Here is a 16,313-nt window from a genome sequence, read left to right on the forward strand (position 1 = left end):
TCCCTCCCAGCCACAGTGAGTTGACACATCCAGCCCCCCTTCCTGCCAAAATGGTGAACTCAGGAGATGTGGCATCCCATCCAGGTGCTTTCTGCAGGGTCCACTGTGGAGACAAACATTCTTCTGTTCTGCAGCAGTTTTCTTGGCTCATTGGCCCCAGCTTTGGTCTTTCTTCTGCTCAGAAGTAGGTGAAACCCAGTGACTGACAGGACAACTTCACAGAATCATAGAATGGTTTGGGCTGGAAAGGACCTTCAAGATCTAGATCTAATGCCACTGCATTGGAAGGGACACCTCCCACCAGACCAGGTTGCTCCAAGCCCCATCAGGCCTGGCCTTGAACACTTCCAGGGATGGGGCTTCCACAACTTCCCTGGGCAACTTTCGCCAGTGTCTCACCACCCTCACACTAAAGAATTTCTTCCTCATGTCTAACCTCTATCTCCCCCCTTACCCCCCTCTCCATTACCCCACGTCTTCTCACTGCAAGCATTTATAAAAAGTCCCTCCCCAGCTTTCCTGTAGCCGCTTCAGATACTGGAACGCGACTATAACGTCTTCTCAGAGTCTTTTCTCCAGGCTGAACCCCAGCTGTCTCAGCCTATCCTCACAGGAGAGGTGCTCCAGTCCTCTGATGGTCTTTGTGGCCCTCCTCTGGACTCACTTGCATTACTGTGATGTTTTTTTCTCCCAAGGTTTGGTTTTGTTCTCATTTGTGTGTAATTAAATGCCCAGCCACTGCAGTCATCAGCATTACAGAAATGGGTACAGTCAGAGAATGAATCCAGTGGTAGATCCACAGTTTATAGGACTCATTAATGAAGATACCCAAGTGCCCCATTACGTTCCCCTCATTAGTTATCTCCATTTCTCGAGGACAGTCTCCCACCTTTTCCAGGTGCTGACTGCTGCTGTAGCAGACAGGGCCCCACATGCAGTCCTGATGTGGTGGGTTGCTGCTTCACTGGAGAAAACAAGATCCAGTCATTTTAAAAGAACTCATCTGCAGTTGCAAGGATAATGGAGAAGGGCAAGCAGTCTTGTCTCTAATTATGAAAACTTCCCTAGCAAGCGAGGTGACCCTGAGAAGGCACGTCAGTAATTTTCCACCATCTCAAGCAAGAGTAAACATTTTAACTGCCATTGCTCTGCGTGGGGAGGTGTTATCAGTGGAGAAGTCTCAGGAAGGACCAGGGGCTTTGAAGTCCCACAGGCTAATGAGAAGAGGCATCTGCTGCTATTACTCCTGGTGAGGAGTTTCACGTGAGTGGCCAACCAGGTGTCTCTGGAAGCTGCTTTCCAGTCCTGCTGTTTGCACAGATGACTGTGCAAGTTGTGCAGTAACTTAAACCAGGCAGGTTGATTAACAAGGTTTACAGAAGTCATTGTGCCAGCAGAAAAAAAATGACCCACCACTTTCAAATGTTGATTGCAGGAACTGATCACAAATATTGCTTAAACTGCACAGCGATAGCAATATATTGAGCAGTGAAATCCTAGTGAGGGCTGCTGCTGAATAAATTCAATGTTGATAGTCAAGCCAGAATGAATATAGATTTAATAGCTCATATTTTAGCCACACTTAGGTTGCTGATCCTATATGTATTCAATTAAGTTGTTATTTGCCTTTTATATGTACCATGTTCATTCTCAGCATGTCCTGCATACAGTCTTAGAGCAACTTGTTTACTGGATTTATTGTCTTCAGGCAAGCCAGAGTCTCACTTATTAAAGGTCTCCTTCATGAATTACCTCCAAATGTTTGGTGTGGGAATTGGATATTACACAGTATTAGGGAAGTTAAGGAAAACAAGAGGGCAAGTGACATGTCTTCCTGAATTTGGCATGACAGCTGAAAATAGCAATGAGTCTTTTTCTGCTCTTAATCTTACATGTCTTCGGAGGTCAAAAGATTAAGTCTCCTACCAAATCACACAGAGGAAAGTTCTTTAGAGGCTAAGCAAGTAGCAGCTCCCATTTAGGTGAGCAAGAGACCTACAGGCTTCTCACTCTCATTTGTGAGCATTAATTAATGTGGTATTTGGGATCCATGCAGCAACACTTCGAATTTCCTTGGTGTTATCCAGCCAGGCATGTGCTTTGTGCAGGACAAGACTGGCCTTGTGTGATGCACTGTATGACATGAAAAACTGTTAGTCTAATTTCATCTCATGGCATTAGTAGCTAATTCTGTGATTTTAATTACTTTAGTTGCAGCATGGGTTTCTTCTTAAGCCGAATAAAGGTGGCAGAATTTGCCCCTATGTCAGATCAGCTCTTGATATTTTATACTGAACTTTTTTTATTTTTCATGTGAAGTAAACCAAGGCAGACTAATTGTGAGAGTTTCCCTAAGTTAGTAACATGCACTTGGTAGCAATTTACAGAACAGCTTGTGTCCTATTTCATCCACAGGAAAAGTCCCTTTTGTTCCAATGGTTTTAAAGCTCTATATTAACTAAGAGGAATCTGATTCATAAAAGAAAGGTGGGTTGTTTTTGTTGTTTGGGTTTTTTTCAGCTAGCAGGACTGCAATAATTAAAGTGATGCAGGTTGGTTTTTAAGTGCTGAATCTCAAAGTATTTTGCAAAAAAAAAAAAGATTACTGATCTGAGAACCAATATGACATGTAGCTCTGCACCTTGAAGTGCTCCTTAAACACATGCCTTGGAACAAGTCCTACATTGCAGGTCTGGGTTGGAATACATAGTACCATGTAAGATTTAGTCCCACCGATTCTTGCTCAAAAATGTTATTAGCTCTTACTGGCAGAGATAAAGGGAACATTCAATTTTTCACATTATTTCATAACTTTAAAATATTTTGGCTCTATCTGCATGATAGTTAACTATAATAAGAAGCATAAATTTCAGTTTAATGTGCCAGCTAGTGTGTTATAGAAGTGATCTGCAGCCTCCAATGTCAGAAAGATTCCTTTCATTGAATTGAAATGGTTTTGAATTAGACCTGCATGCTTCACTGCCAAACCCAGGAGCTTGAAAGTCTTGGCAGTGCAAGAAAAGGAAAATTATTTTAAAATCAAGTGATATATTTATTTTCAATCAGGCTAACAGTTCGATGCAATCTGGTTTGCCTTATGAGCTTTGGAGATGGTGGGAATGCTCATGCTTTCAAGTTTATTTTCTCAGTCAGGAAGAATAGAAATTTATTTCTGTAAAAAATCAAAATGAAGATATCCTGTCTCCAGGAGCTGAGGCTTCTAGAAAAATATTAAGTATTAGGAGACTTTGATTAAAAGTGAGAGAGATGGGGACCATAAACCCTTCACTAACAGGAAAATATCTCTATAGACCTTTTGCTCTTTTCACAGATCTGGATGCTGGAAGAAAGGTGAATTTCTTTTGTGTTCTAGGTGCAGATGGAGAAGGTTGCACCGTGTTAAATAATGTGAAGTACCTTTGCCAACAGGGATTTGTATCTTGGGCACAATGTCTTGTTATTCTTTCTTTGCTGGCTATTTTGTCAGTCTTTTAGATGGTAGAAATGCTTCCCCGCTCCTCCCCCCCCCCATCATCATTCTGCCCTTTCACATGTTAAAACGCAGTCCTGTAGAGCTGGGTTTCTGACTGGTCAGTGCTCAGCTCTGATCTGATTTTCAAGGGAGTTCTGGCCCTGCTGGCTGTGCTGGGAAAGGCCGAAGTTTTGGCTAGAACATTCACAGAGGCAGGGAGTACACTCTCACAGGCTAGTGGTCATCCCTGTACATCATAGGCTGTGCTTACATGAAGTGATGATGTCCCAGCTGGCAGGAGACAGATGATGAATTTGCACCACTACCTCACCCCCACCTTCTCCAGATCTCCTCTTCAGACATAAACAGCTGTCTCAGATAAGTCCAGAAATCCAGCCAGCCAAATAGCCTGTTTCCAAAAATGGCCAACTGCAGATGTGCAGGAGAAAGTTGGAAGGTGAAGTAATAAAACAGGGATGCTTCCCCAGAACATTCTCCAGCATTCGGTTGAATTACATTTCAAGGTCTTACTCACCCAAAGGGAAATCTTTTTGTGTTTAGCAGTCACAGATGGATTTTATTGCATGAATACATCCCATCATGTTGTAAACCTATGCAACCAGCCCTGATGTTCCATGGCAAGGAGCTGCAGAGCTTACCTACTCACTGCACCATCCCAGAGCTGTGTGCTGTTCTGGGTAACAGAAGCTGATTCCCTCCTTGCTTATAGGATTTCTACATCAGTTTGAGATACATCTCTCCTGCAGCCAAATGTGTAGACACAGGCAGATGTATTTTTATGAACAGACTCACCAGTATATGTAGTTATGGCTGCAGGGCCTTGATATTTCATCCCTGACCTCCACTTCTGTGCATGCTGCCATGGCTTCATGGCTGCTGGTACCCAAGCTGGTTAGATGGATATGATTCTATGATACAGTTTTACTGATTCTGCAACAAAATCAGCCTTGGCTTTTCATAAGCAATAGAAGATTTGAGCATATCATGATGGAAAGGCTACATTATTCATCACATCTGGCTTTTTCTTGTGTGACTGATGGGAATTTGTTCTAAAATGGGGGCAAGGGTAGCTGGCCTATTAGCTAAGACTGCACAGCACAGAAAACCACCTTATTGCCTTAAGAAGAATTCTTGGTCTCTTTTATGTGTCTTTTTCTCAGTGCTGTTTTCCACCAATAATTTATTCTTTCACTGCCTGCCCAGACTTTCTCCCAAAGGTCCCATCAAGTTCTCATGGCTATTAGGATATTTCTGAGCTCAATTTCTGCCCCTATCTGGTGAAGGAAAAAATTTGCCTTTACGTAGATATAAATGGGTTCTGAGGTGCTGTTTAACAAGAGTCTTTCTTCTCTGAGTCCGAGGACTTTTTCATTCCCTTTGCAAGTGCCTGGGGTGTTTCATAAGGCCCTTAAGATTTTTTCTGCCTGAAAGGTCCAGGCATGAGTTGCTGTGTCACAAATTGGCAAGTCAGTCCATGATGCAAGGCTGCAGAGAACGTTTGCCCCCACTTCTGTATGGGACAGTTATCACAATATGCAAGATAGGGTAGTGTATAGAAATACCATTATCTATTATATAGTTACATACCATATGATTGTCTTGAAATGCATATACAAACATGCATGAATATGTATATGTTTTATGTACAGATATGTACATACACATGCACGATACACCAGCAAATTTTTGTCCATGTTTAGGATGATACCAGTGTAGCTATTTCAGCAGAAATGTCACCAACACCCTGCACATGCCTCTTGGTTTCTGTGGTTCTTTCAGTTCCCAAATCCTTACTCCCATGTTCCTGCCAGCTTTAATCCAGCAGTGTCCAAATCCTGATGCACCTCTTCCCTCCTCTCATATCAAGTGCAAAATGTATGCGAGTGGTTCTCACTCTAGTTTTACAGTGTTCCTGTTTTCAGCAATGCTTTGGGCACAGGAGAGCAGGGGCATGAGGACTTCCCAGAGCTTTGCCTCCATTCAAGGGGTGGTGTTAAGACTGCTCTGGACTCAGGGCAGTGCTGATGTGTGTGTGGGGGTGTGTGTTGGAGAAATCTCTACAGAGAGGCTTTGAGAAGTCTGCAGGCTGCATTGGCCCCGGGGGCCTCTGTATTCCCAGCTCAGCCCTGGGCATTCCCTGGAGATGTGCAGAGAAGAGCCACGTGCCTCTTTATAGCTGGTGTTTCAGACCTACCCATTCAATTTTCTGTTGCAACTGTGAAATGTTGTTTTTTTTTTTCGTTTAGTTGCACCACATAAAATTAAGCTTGAATGAATAATTACCACTCCCTACTCAATGAACTACAGTTAATAGGGATGAAGTATACTACATTAATCTCTGTTTATGAGAATAGATGTATTGTTTTGGACAATGTGGTTGGTTTTGCTTTTGTTTGGTATGTTCCTTAGCACACTTGGAACAGGCAAATGAGGCTCTAAGTGTGTGTGGGAAAAGTCAAATCCAAGAACCCTTAAATGCTTCCAAGACTTCATACTTTCTGAAGACAATAAACCACAATGTAAGAGGAATTTATAGCTTCACCAATCAAATTCAGTGACTGATGGCTCAGAGAGGAGTGAATAAGTTCAGCTGGTCATGTTCCAACATTTCTGAAGCGCCTAGTGCATCTCACTGCCTCACTGAACCAAAGACAATGAAGAGATCTTCTCAAATTCATGAATGGTGATTTAATTTATCTGTGATTTGGGGTATACATTATGTAAGACAGCATTGTGCTTAAATTATCTATGCATTGCCTTAAATTTAGAAAGAAAAAAAGTATTTTGGTCACATTTCAGTGGGAAAATCGTGACAGTCCCTATTACTGAATTTAAACTGCACTCTGACAGCATCTGCTGAAAGCAGGACTCAATTCTGTCCTGTGTCCACCTCAGAGAGCAAATCCATTAAGCAATTTTGTGCATTTCAGAAATGGTCTATTTTTCTGTGACTTATGTAACTGTGCTGAGTATGACTGTAAACCAGGTTTTGAACTGTGGGTTTAGACAAGGACAATTAACTGCAAAGGGTAATTTCAAAACACTACGTTAGATAAATGATATATTACTAGGAAATGCTCCGTGATAAAGAGAGAATTTTAAAGCGACTTGGTTTATAAATTATACTGTCTGTATTATAGTTAATTTTAATTACATCAAAATATATAGAAGAATTTAAAAGCAGTCAAATGACAATTCAGTTCTAATCTTTCTAAGGGATGATTCTATTATACAGACTTCTGTTAGGAAATTAAAACAATGAAATTAAGATAAGGACTTGCATGTTTTATTTTACTGTGCGTGAGAAACATTGGCCATTTTTGAGTGGATATAATACCTAAAGCAGAAATGGAAATAGATAAATAAAACCTCTGACCCCAAAAGTAATAAGGTTCGGTAAATTATTACTCTGGTCTGTGTTCCCAAAAGAGAGCCGAGTGAAATGTCACAGTTCTTAAAAGAGTAAATATTAAAATACATCACCTTTTTTATCGCAAAACTATAAAATCAGTAAAATTCACCAAGGGGCTGCTTGAGGTACCTGAAATAGTGATACCACCACCAACTGACTGATTTGAGTTTCCTTTTAATAACTGCTAAAATAAAGAGCTTAGGTATCATCAGAGGCTGAAGCAGAAGGTGCCCTTTGTGCCATGGTTTCTGCTTCAGGATCTGAGGTGTCAGCCCAACCACACGCTGTGGCCTTCACCCTGCCTGTGGCTGGTGAGCAGTGTGAGGCAGCTTTTGGGTACTTCAAGGTATTTTTTGCTGCTTCCATTGCTTCTTCTCAGAGCAACCATAGGGTCCAAACCTGAAAGCAGCACTCCAGTCTGCATCCATGTTGGTGTTTTATTTGGGTCAGGCGTGTGATTTTGAATCTGATGTCCTGATACTTGCCCTGCTTCGGTGTCTAGCACATCTCTCTGGGAGTGAGGATTCCTTGCAGAGGGAAGGAGACTGCAGGATGCAGAGGAGCACAACTCATGCATTTCTACCTCCTGAAGCTTTTCTGACCCACGACTGGAATACAGCTAGTCTTAAGTCCTCAAAATGTGCAGGGTGAAGGTCAGGTGCTCAGCATTCACTGTTTTGCAGCACTGCCTACCAATGCAGAAATAGCCTTCAGGTGCAGTTTCACATCTGGTTGAAGTTATGTATATGTGCAGGGGTCAGACCCTTTCTTACTCAGCAGGAATGTAAATATAGGTTTAATTGTAAGCCTCTGCTTAGGTGGATGTGTTTGGATTTAGAACTAGACTTCTGAATCTGTTTTAAGATTTAGAGCCAGTTATTTAGAGGTTAAAAGTCTCAGGGAGGTTTTTGGTGGGTTTTTGCCACTCACATTGAAGGAAAAATGTGTAAACATCCTTTAAAATATGGTCCTTGGGCCCTGGAAGCTGGCTCTTGGACTGCACTGCAAAGCCTTGGTGATGTAGAAACCTAAATGTCACAGGCTTTTGGTCAGAGCAGGGCTCCTAAGTCACTTAGGAACAGATTTTCAGAAATACTCAATCACTTGAACATTAGTTAAATGCTTATAATATTCAGGAGCCTTTGAAAAAAAATCTATTACTTGCATTTGCAGCTGCAAGGAGATCTTTACAATGTGTTTTTTATGCTTTGTGACACTTCACAGAACAATTTATAAATACTTTAACAACCCAGGGCTACTGCTAAAGATACTCAAGTACCTCAGATACTTTAAAAATGTTTAACCTTATTATTTTTCACAGCTGGCAGCTTATGTGAGAGTAATTGGAAGCATAAGACAGTTTGGGAAGAAATAATTTGTCTGCTGAAGAACATTACATAAACTTTATCTTTTAACAAACTTATCCTCCTGTTTTTCAGGTAAAGGTGATGTGTTTGGTGATATCTTCTGGAAGGAAACTAGCCTGGCCCATGCATGTGCCAACGTGAGGGCTCTGACATACTGCGATTTACATATAATTAAACGAGAAGCCTTGCTGAAAGTGCTGGATTTCTACACAGCTTTTGCAAACTCATTCTCAAGGAATCTCACCCTCACCTGCAATTTGAGGAAACGGGTAAGGTGACAGCTCTTCTCTTCTCCTTCCTCTCACCATGAGACTGCACAGTCTGGTAGTTAGTTTTCAGTGTTTAACAACCCCCAATTTACTCTTGGTGTTTTTAGGTCATTGCAGATTAACTGGCCTTTCAATAACTGTTGTCACTGTTCATTGATGATGGCTCAATAAAAGTTTCCCGTAGATTTGCAGCTCTGAGAAGCAGTCCTAGCAGGGTGACAGAGGAATTACATTTCTTTTCCTTTTCTTCACAGTTGCTGGGTTTGGGCTTCCCCCCCCCCCCATTGCATAATGTATAAAGTTGTATTTAATAGTCTGATAGAATCCAGATTCTGGATTAAGGGAGTGGAACATCTCCCTTATGTAGAAAGGCTGAGGGAGCTGGGTCTCTTTAGCTTGGAGAAGAGGAGACTGAGGGGTGACCTCATCAATGTTTACAAATATGTTAAGGGTGAGTGCCTGGAGGACAGAGCCAGGCTCTTTTCAGTGATGTTTAGTGATAGGACAAGGGGTAATGGGTGCAAACTGGAGCATAGGAGGTTCCACGTAAACATCAGAAAAAACTTCTTTACTATGAGAGTGACAGAGCCCTGGAACAGGCTGCTCAGAGAGGCTGTGGAGTCTCCTTCGCTGGAGACATTCAAAGCCCACCTGGGCACGTTCCTGTGTGATGTGCTCTAGGTAATCCTGCTCTGGCAGGGGGGTTGGACTAGATGATCTTTCAAGGTCCCTTCCAACCCTTGAGATTCTGTGATTCCTTAGAAGTGAGGTTTAGTTTCTTGCCTGCTGAGATATAGGTCAGAGGACAGTCTGGTAGATCTGCATGGCCTAGACCACCTAGGAGAAATTTATTGGTGTTAATAAATAAAATGTACTCAGCAAAAATATTGTATTAATACCTGCTTCTCTCACTTGCAAAGTTAAGAACTTTAATATTGGTAGTGATTTTACATTCACAGCTCAATTCTAACCCTCCTGCTCATTTTATAATCAATCAGCAACGCTCACTATCCATTAGTCCTTTCAAAGAACACTCCATCTAAAAATTAATTAGCTATAAGGACATATCTTGAAAGCAGGTTAAGGGATTCTTTAATTTGCATTGCGGTTGCAAAATTTAATCTTTATTATGATTTCTTGTTAAGATTGATGAGGGTTATATAAATTTCATTTGCATAGAGAAGTCTCATAACAATGATTTATAAATTATTGAGCATGAATTGTGATCCTTTAGCAGCTGAAACACATTTTTCTGGAGCTTCACCTAGAGCTATACCCATCTCACCCAATAATGTACCAAGGCTACCTCAGTATTTTACAGGACAGTTTCAGCCTCTACAAAAGCAGGAGTTCAACACAACTCAATTTTTACTTTCCTGACTCCAGTTTCTTTCTAGCCACTGGAGCATCTTACAAATGCTTCTTTAAAGGAGGTTTATGCATTCTGTGTGGTCATTAATATACCTAATATGGCACAAAATACCCATGACAAAAAGCAGATGCAGTGGGATTACAGTCCCTCTCTCTGTGCTGGAGCCTGAAAGAGCTGAATTATACTCAGGTTTGGTTCCAGCTTGTCAGTTGACTTTTGGCCTGAGGCTTGTTAACTCTGCTCCAGACCTGAAGAAAGGTTTCGATGGCTTGAAAACTGGTTTGAGGTTTGTAGCTTATTGCTTCTCTGTTGATAAGATGTCCTCCAAGCCTTGACTTCAGCATACCCCCCTTGCCATCTTACCTACCTTTGATGTGCCACCAGCTACCATTCCCTGATGACAAGTCTGCTCAGGTGCTGCTGATGGTGATTTCATGGGACAAGATAATACTACATACATTGTGCCAAAACGTATTCTTTCCTTCTTAAAAAGGAAAGGGCCTCCCCTTCCCTCACTGTTGGCTCAAGGATGTGTACAGCGAAAACATGTACAGATCTTTTCCTGACAGGTTAGTGTGCTGGAGTTCAACTCTGTAGGCCAGAGATGCATATGGGGAACAGCCTGCCTGGGTTTCCCTGGATTTTCTTTTCTTCCATGCACCTCTCCTCTTTTTTAGGAAAATTGTTTCCCCTGCAGGGCCCTGGCCACAGGGAGTCACTCAGGTAGGAAAACTTGTGGAGCTTAGAGTCCCCAGTACAGATACCTGCTGTAGAGCTAAGTGACAGGTACATGGACTTTGCCACGGGGGCAGTGACTCAAAGCAAGAAGGAACAGCACTTCTAAATAAATGCTGGGTTTTGCAGGAGGAAAGGAAATGTTGTTAGTGTGGGCATTACATGAGAGGGGGTAGAGTCAAAGAAGGGTCATGTCAATGTGGTACCTGTAGTGTGGAGTTAATTTAACTGAAATCTGGGTGGTGATTTTCCAGGCTAGTTACCAGTCACATTTATAGAAATAAAGAATGGTTCCTCTAGAAGACAACTGTAGAATCATAGAGTGGTTCAGGTTAGAAGAGACCTTTAAAGGCCATCTAGTCCAACCCTCCTGTGGTAAACAGGAACATCTGCTACTAGATCAGGTTGCTCAGGGCCCCATCCAATCTGACCTTGAATCATCTGGCCTCTCTTCAGTGCCTAGTCTGAGATGGGAAAATCATCCCTTACTGTTGATTTTGAGAGAGTCTTTGATCACTAACTTTTCATTACCTAGGGTACATCAGATGAACTCAGCCTATAACGTTTCCTACAGTTTTACTCCAGAACTGTTTTATTCTTACCTCTAATATTGCAGTAAGATGTGCTGAGCCAGAGCTGGCTTTGCAGAAATTCTGTGTATCGTTCCTAGGCACAAAATAGATCCTGCTACTTTCAACACCAGGAAAGCAATCTAAGTCCTGTTACATAAAGTTATTCAGGGGATTGTTTCAAATCTCATGTCTGCTGAAGGTGATTCCCAGCTGGGCACAGAAATGTTTGATGGTGAGTTCATCTCATAGGAAAAGCAGTGCTACCCAGGACAGTTTCATCAGGTGAACAGAAAACAGTCGTTCAGGCAATGAGACCAGGCTGACAGCTGCACTGTACTGCAGCAGATTGTGCTAGAGTCATGGAATCTAAATGGAAAGAAAATCACTTGTCTCCTTTAATTGATTTCAATAGAAATATACTTAGCACTTTTTCTACACCATCATCACTCATGAGGTTTGGCATTTAATTATAACAAAAATACACTCCTGCAGCTCAGAAAATGGCTGTTCTCACTGTCAAAAGTATATGGACAGAATTGTTCTTTCATCAGGTCTGCTCATTGAAATTTGCAGACATGTATGTGGATGCACACACACGTGTTTGCTGCATTGTCCCTCAACAAGCGTTTAGTTGAAGTCAATAGACTGCAAAACAATTTAGATGTTCAAAAGGCTAATAAATTAATAGTAGTACTGAGCACAAAAGGTTGGTTCCACATGACAGGGAAGAGGAAGTCACGCTGAAGTGCGAAAATAATGTTTTCTCACTCCCAAATAATATTTAGAGTCCTGGCATGTTGAATGACCTACTTAAGACATCTGCTCAGCATGCTATTATCAACTCTGGATTTTTTTCTTTTTGTGTGTGTTAGGTAGCTCAGCCATCATGCTGCATTTATAAGCTCATAAAGTGACTGTGCCTGCAAGCACCTCAACCTGCAGTCATCACTCCTGCCCAGGGTGGCGAGGTGACTTTTCACTGGTAATTGCAGAGTGTTGCAGCATCCCATGTTTCGTGCCCTGAAATCTTTATGGCACATCTGATGTCACTAATGCACACCCCAAGGCAGAAGCAGGACTATTTTTTTTCCAAATAGGGAAAAAGAATTAATCTGTAAAGATATTATTGAAAATCACAATGAGATTACATTGCTGCCTCTGAGGATTGAAAGTTAGAAAGCAGTGTTTAGGATGAGTCTTCAAAGAGTTAATTACTGCCTTCTGATGTTGGAAGAGAATATTAATAAAGTCTGATTCATAAAGTGCCTTTCAAGATTTCCCACAGCTGGAGGAGGGCCTGTCTCTGCAAGGTTGAGCCATGGAGCTTGGCTGGCGGAGGGGAGCCAAGACAGATTTCTAGGAGGCTCAAACCCATTAAAATATATGTACATTTTATTGATGGTCAAAATTCAGGAAGAAAGGACTACATTCAGCTACCAAATGTGTTCCCACAGAAAACAACTGTTCAGCTGAAATGTTTTTCAAGCTTTTTTCCCTTTTCTCATAATTGCTTCTCTTTGCACCAGCTAATGCAGCAGCCCAGCTGACTGTTGGATCAACAAGGTCTGTGCAAGTGCAAGAAAAAAATCAAACTGAAATTTTGGTCCTCCTGAAATCACAGCTAAAATTCTCCTGTGCTTCAGTAAGGAAAAGGTTTCCCCCACAGCCTTTAAGGTACACAGTCACATATTGCTATTTTCCACCATCAGCAAAATGAGCTGTGTTCAATAACTCAGTCAGGAGCATCCAGGGAAGAGGACAATTGTCCGTATAGAACTAGGACCTCTGGTGCATTTGTTCCTGGAAGGTGTGCTGGAGAGTGAGCCAAGGAGATGTGAGGAGGAGTAAGTGCCTTTAAGGCAGAGAAATGCCATCCAGAGAGGCTTGTTTCTTTTCCCTGTGATGCTCTTAAAGCCAGGGACAACACAGTGAACGACTGATGTTATCTAATTCCTCTAGCACAGTGTGAATCTCTGAAGCTTTTTAGTGGATGAGGCTCACAGACTGTCTTAGTACATGTCCTGTTTTTCTTTCTATTTCAGATTACAATTATTTCTTTTTAAATTGGCTGTTTCTGCTTGAGGTTTTAATGTATTGCATGTTGATTCTTAACTGAATCACTTGTCATTTCTGTGTCACTGTCACGTAGTTTTTAGAAAAGCTTTATTTTAATTTGACTTCCGCATTCATGTCTCTTAAAAGTGAGGGTTGTACCAAGGTTCATTCAGGATCTCTCTTCTTTTCCATTTTTAAGACTCTCCAGATGGCATGTTATAGCAGCAATGTCAGAGGCAGAAAGCATTGCTCTGCCTGTTGGCCCTTGCTCCTGAAGGTTGCACATGTTCCAGTAAACCTGAGGATTTTGAGGGTTTTGGGCCCTGAAAGCCTTTCACAATTAGGGCACCTTAGTTCAGAACTGTTGGTGCTTTGTCAGCTGGTGCTCACACTCAGTCCTGATCAGTTGTGGTGAGTGACTTGCTCACATAGCAAGGGATCAGAGCATTATCCTTGGCTAACTCTAGCAAACAGAAAGCTGTGGGGTAACTGTGGAGCAGGATGTGTTGAGCACCTCCTCTGCCCAGTATTCCATCTCTACTGGCAGGTCCATCATCTGTTTTCACTGTTTTTCAGTCTGTTACTCGCAGCTTTCTCCCATTAAATGGTGATGACAAAACTTATCTGAGAAAAACAAGTTTTCCATTATTATTAATGAAGAGAAGCAGGGGAGAAGAACATGCTGTGTAGGGAGCTGCTATGACTAGTGATGTGGATCGGCTGGTTATGCATCAATGGGGTCCTGGACTCCTGACCTGTGCCCACCCCCAAGCTTATCCATGTCTTGCTGCTGGTACTTTTCCTTTACACGTGCAGCTTATTCCTCTGCTGGTTTGGGCCATTGGAAAAGGTCCCAAGGAGTGCAGGATCAAGCCTCTGGAAGGGCAAATCCAACAGATTGATTTCTATGATGGCTTGTATGGCCAGCAGGCTTTTGGCATGACTTAACTCAGAGTCTGTTTGTAACTTAATGGCTTGCTTAAGCCTACTGAAAATTAATTTTAGGAACTTCCTGATGGAAACGTGTATGGCAAACTTCCTTCCCCTGCCTGTGTTTTTGTGGAGACTCAAAGCATCTGGAGACTAATCCTGCTGCTTGCTGCCCCTGGCCAAGGCAAGGGGACAGAGAATTCCCCAGCCCAGCATGGTGACACCACTCTTCACTTCTCCAGGGCAAAGCAAAGTGTGACTTTAGTCACAGCCCATAGTTGTGTTGCCCCATGACGTGTTTGGGTGTTTACAGCTCTTGCCTCATTACTGCAGTAAGAGGCAACTCTTTTGTGACCATGGCAAAGGACACCTTTCTCAGCGGCCTAAGCCAAAGGTCTCAACGCCTGCTTTTGCTCCTCACTCCCTCCTTACCTGTAATCCTGTAACTCCAACAAAAGTTACCTTATTCATTCCTCCCATTTTTTTACCTCTTCATGATCTTTCTGTAGAGCTCACAGACTAGACTTGCCTTTAATTTCACCAAATTCCATTCTCCATCTCCATCTGAGAAAGGAAAGATTATTTTACCTTGTCTCAGGATGCTTCTAGCCTTTTCTGTCCCTCTCTGGTCTTTATTTATATGGGTTTTTTCTTCTTTTATATGAACATGATGTCTCAGAAAATGAAGTCCTATAACTATAGTTTAGCTGTAGTGACAGTTCAGCATGATTACAGAATAAGTTACACTCTCAAAAACCAGTATGGTTTTAATTTGTTCACATCTTAGCAGACTCTGGAGCTTCCATTATGCTTCAAGAAGCTTTCAGTGAAGACAACTTTTTAATTATTTTTATTGTTTGGCTTCTTTGTATTCACAGCTATCTCCAGATATGTTAATGTTCCATTGCAGTATTTCCTAAATCTATTTCACCTTCTTAGATCTGGTGCCACCTCAGATGGTGTCTACACTTGTATATTGAATGACAGAAAAGCCCGCTTCAAACATCCTAGCAACATGGCCAAGTCCAAACTGCCAATGGTCCCTGGCTGGTCTGTGCCTGGGAATTTCTTGAGGAACTGCTCATGGTTCCAGGCCAAACCCATGTGAGGAATTTATCGGTATGGAGAATGGAGCAATTCTTGTGTATTTGTAGCTGTGTAATTGCAGGTAGCTCAGCACACTCCGTGCTACACCTTCTGCCATCAGGAGATCCGTGTGATTCCTTTTGAGTGAGATCTTCCACACCTGAGACTAGAGTCTTTTCCACAGCTCTTCCCTCCCATCTTCTGCTCCTCTGAGTCCTTTCTTGTGTCCCTGCTCCTCTTCAGAGGCATGGGGATTTGAGATGAAAGCAGTCAAAGCAAGGAAGTTAGTCCTTGGAGGACCATGCATGACTTTGCTAGATAGAAGAGCAGCATACAAATTCAAAGCAAAAGCTGCAGCAGCATTAACTTCCCCCTCTGTGCCTCTGCCAGACGGCGTGGGACAGCTCTCTGAGCAGAGCGTTGCTGTAAAAGCTGTTGGTGGGTTTGCTTTCTCACTTGGTTTTGGGTATGTGTGAACCTGACTCTTTTCTGCGTGCCTCAGCTCCCTTCTTTCTCATTTTTGCCAGTTCATCATCATCTCCCTTAGGGTGGTCCCTTCTGGCCACCCTTCGGGTTATGTGGAATGTGGGAAATCAGGGATATGGGAGCAACTGCACCCCTGGACCCCTCCCTGGAGGCACCAAGGGAGCACAGTGGTTTCCTCTTCTGTGACAATCTCATCCTTGATAGAATGAGAGGAAATGGCCTCAAGCTGCCCCAGAGGAGGTTTAGATTGGGTATCACTAGAAACTTATTGACTGAAAGGGTTATCAAACACTGGGATAGGCTGCCCATGAAGGGGGTTGAATCACTGTACCTGCAGATGTTTTAAAGTTGTGTAGATGTGGCGCTTAGGGACGTGATTTAGCACTGGACTTGGTAGAGTTAGGTTATTGGTTGGACCAGATGATCTTACAAAACAATTCTGTGATTCTGCAACAAGCACAGTGTGCTCGCTTGGCTGTGGCTGCGTTCATGGACAGGTGCAGAAGTGAAAATAAATCTGAAATCTCTCCTTTCCT

The 16,313-nt window shown here is 42.3% G+C and overlaps 1 protein-coding gene across 1 annotated transcript in view; it reads left to right on the forward strand.

Annotated features, from left to right (window-relative positions):
- KCNH5 (potassium voltage-gated channel subfamily H member 5) overlaps positions 1 to 16,313 on the forward strand; it is a 156,897-nt gene that overhangs the window by 116,036 nt on the left and 24,548 nt on the right. Inside the window, exon 10 of the mRNA XM_051621122.1 lies at positions 8,345 to 8,541. Coding sequence (XP_051477082.1) covers positions 8,345 to 8,541 — 197 coding nt within the window. The remainder of the gene's footprint in view (positions 1 to 8,344; positions 8,542 to 16,313) is intronic.

Source organism: Apus apus, chromosome 5 (assembly GCF_020740795.1).
Source record: "Apus apus isolate bApuApu2 chromosome 5, bApuApu2.pri.cur, whole genome shotgun sequence".
NCBI lineage: Eukaryota > Metazoa > Chordata > Aves > Apodiformes > Apodidae > Apus > Apus apus.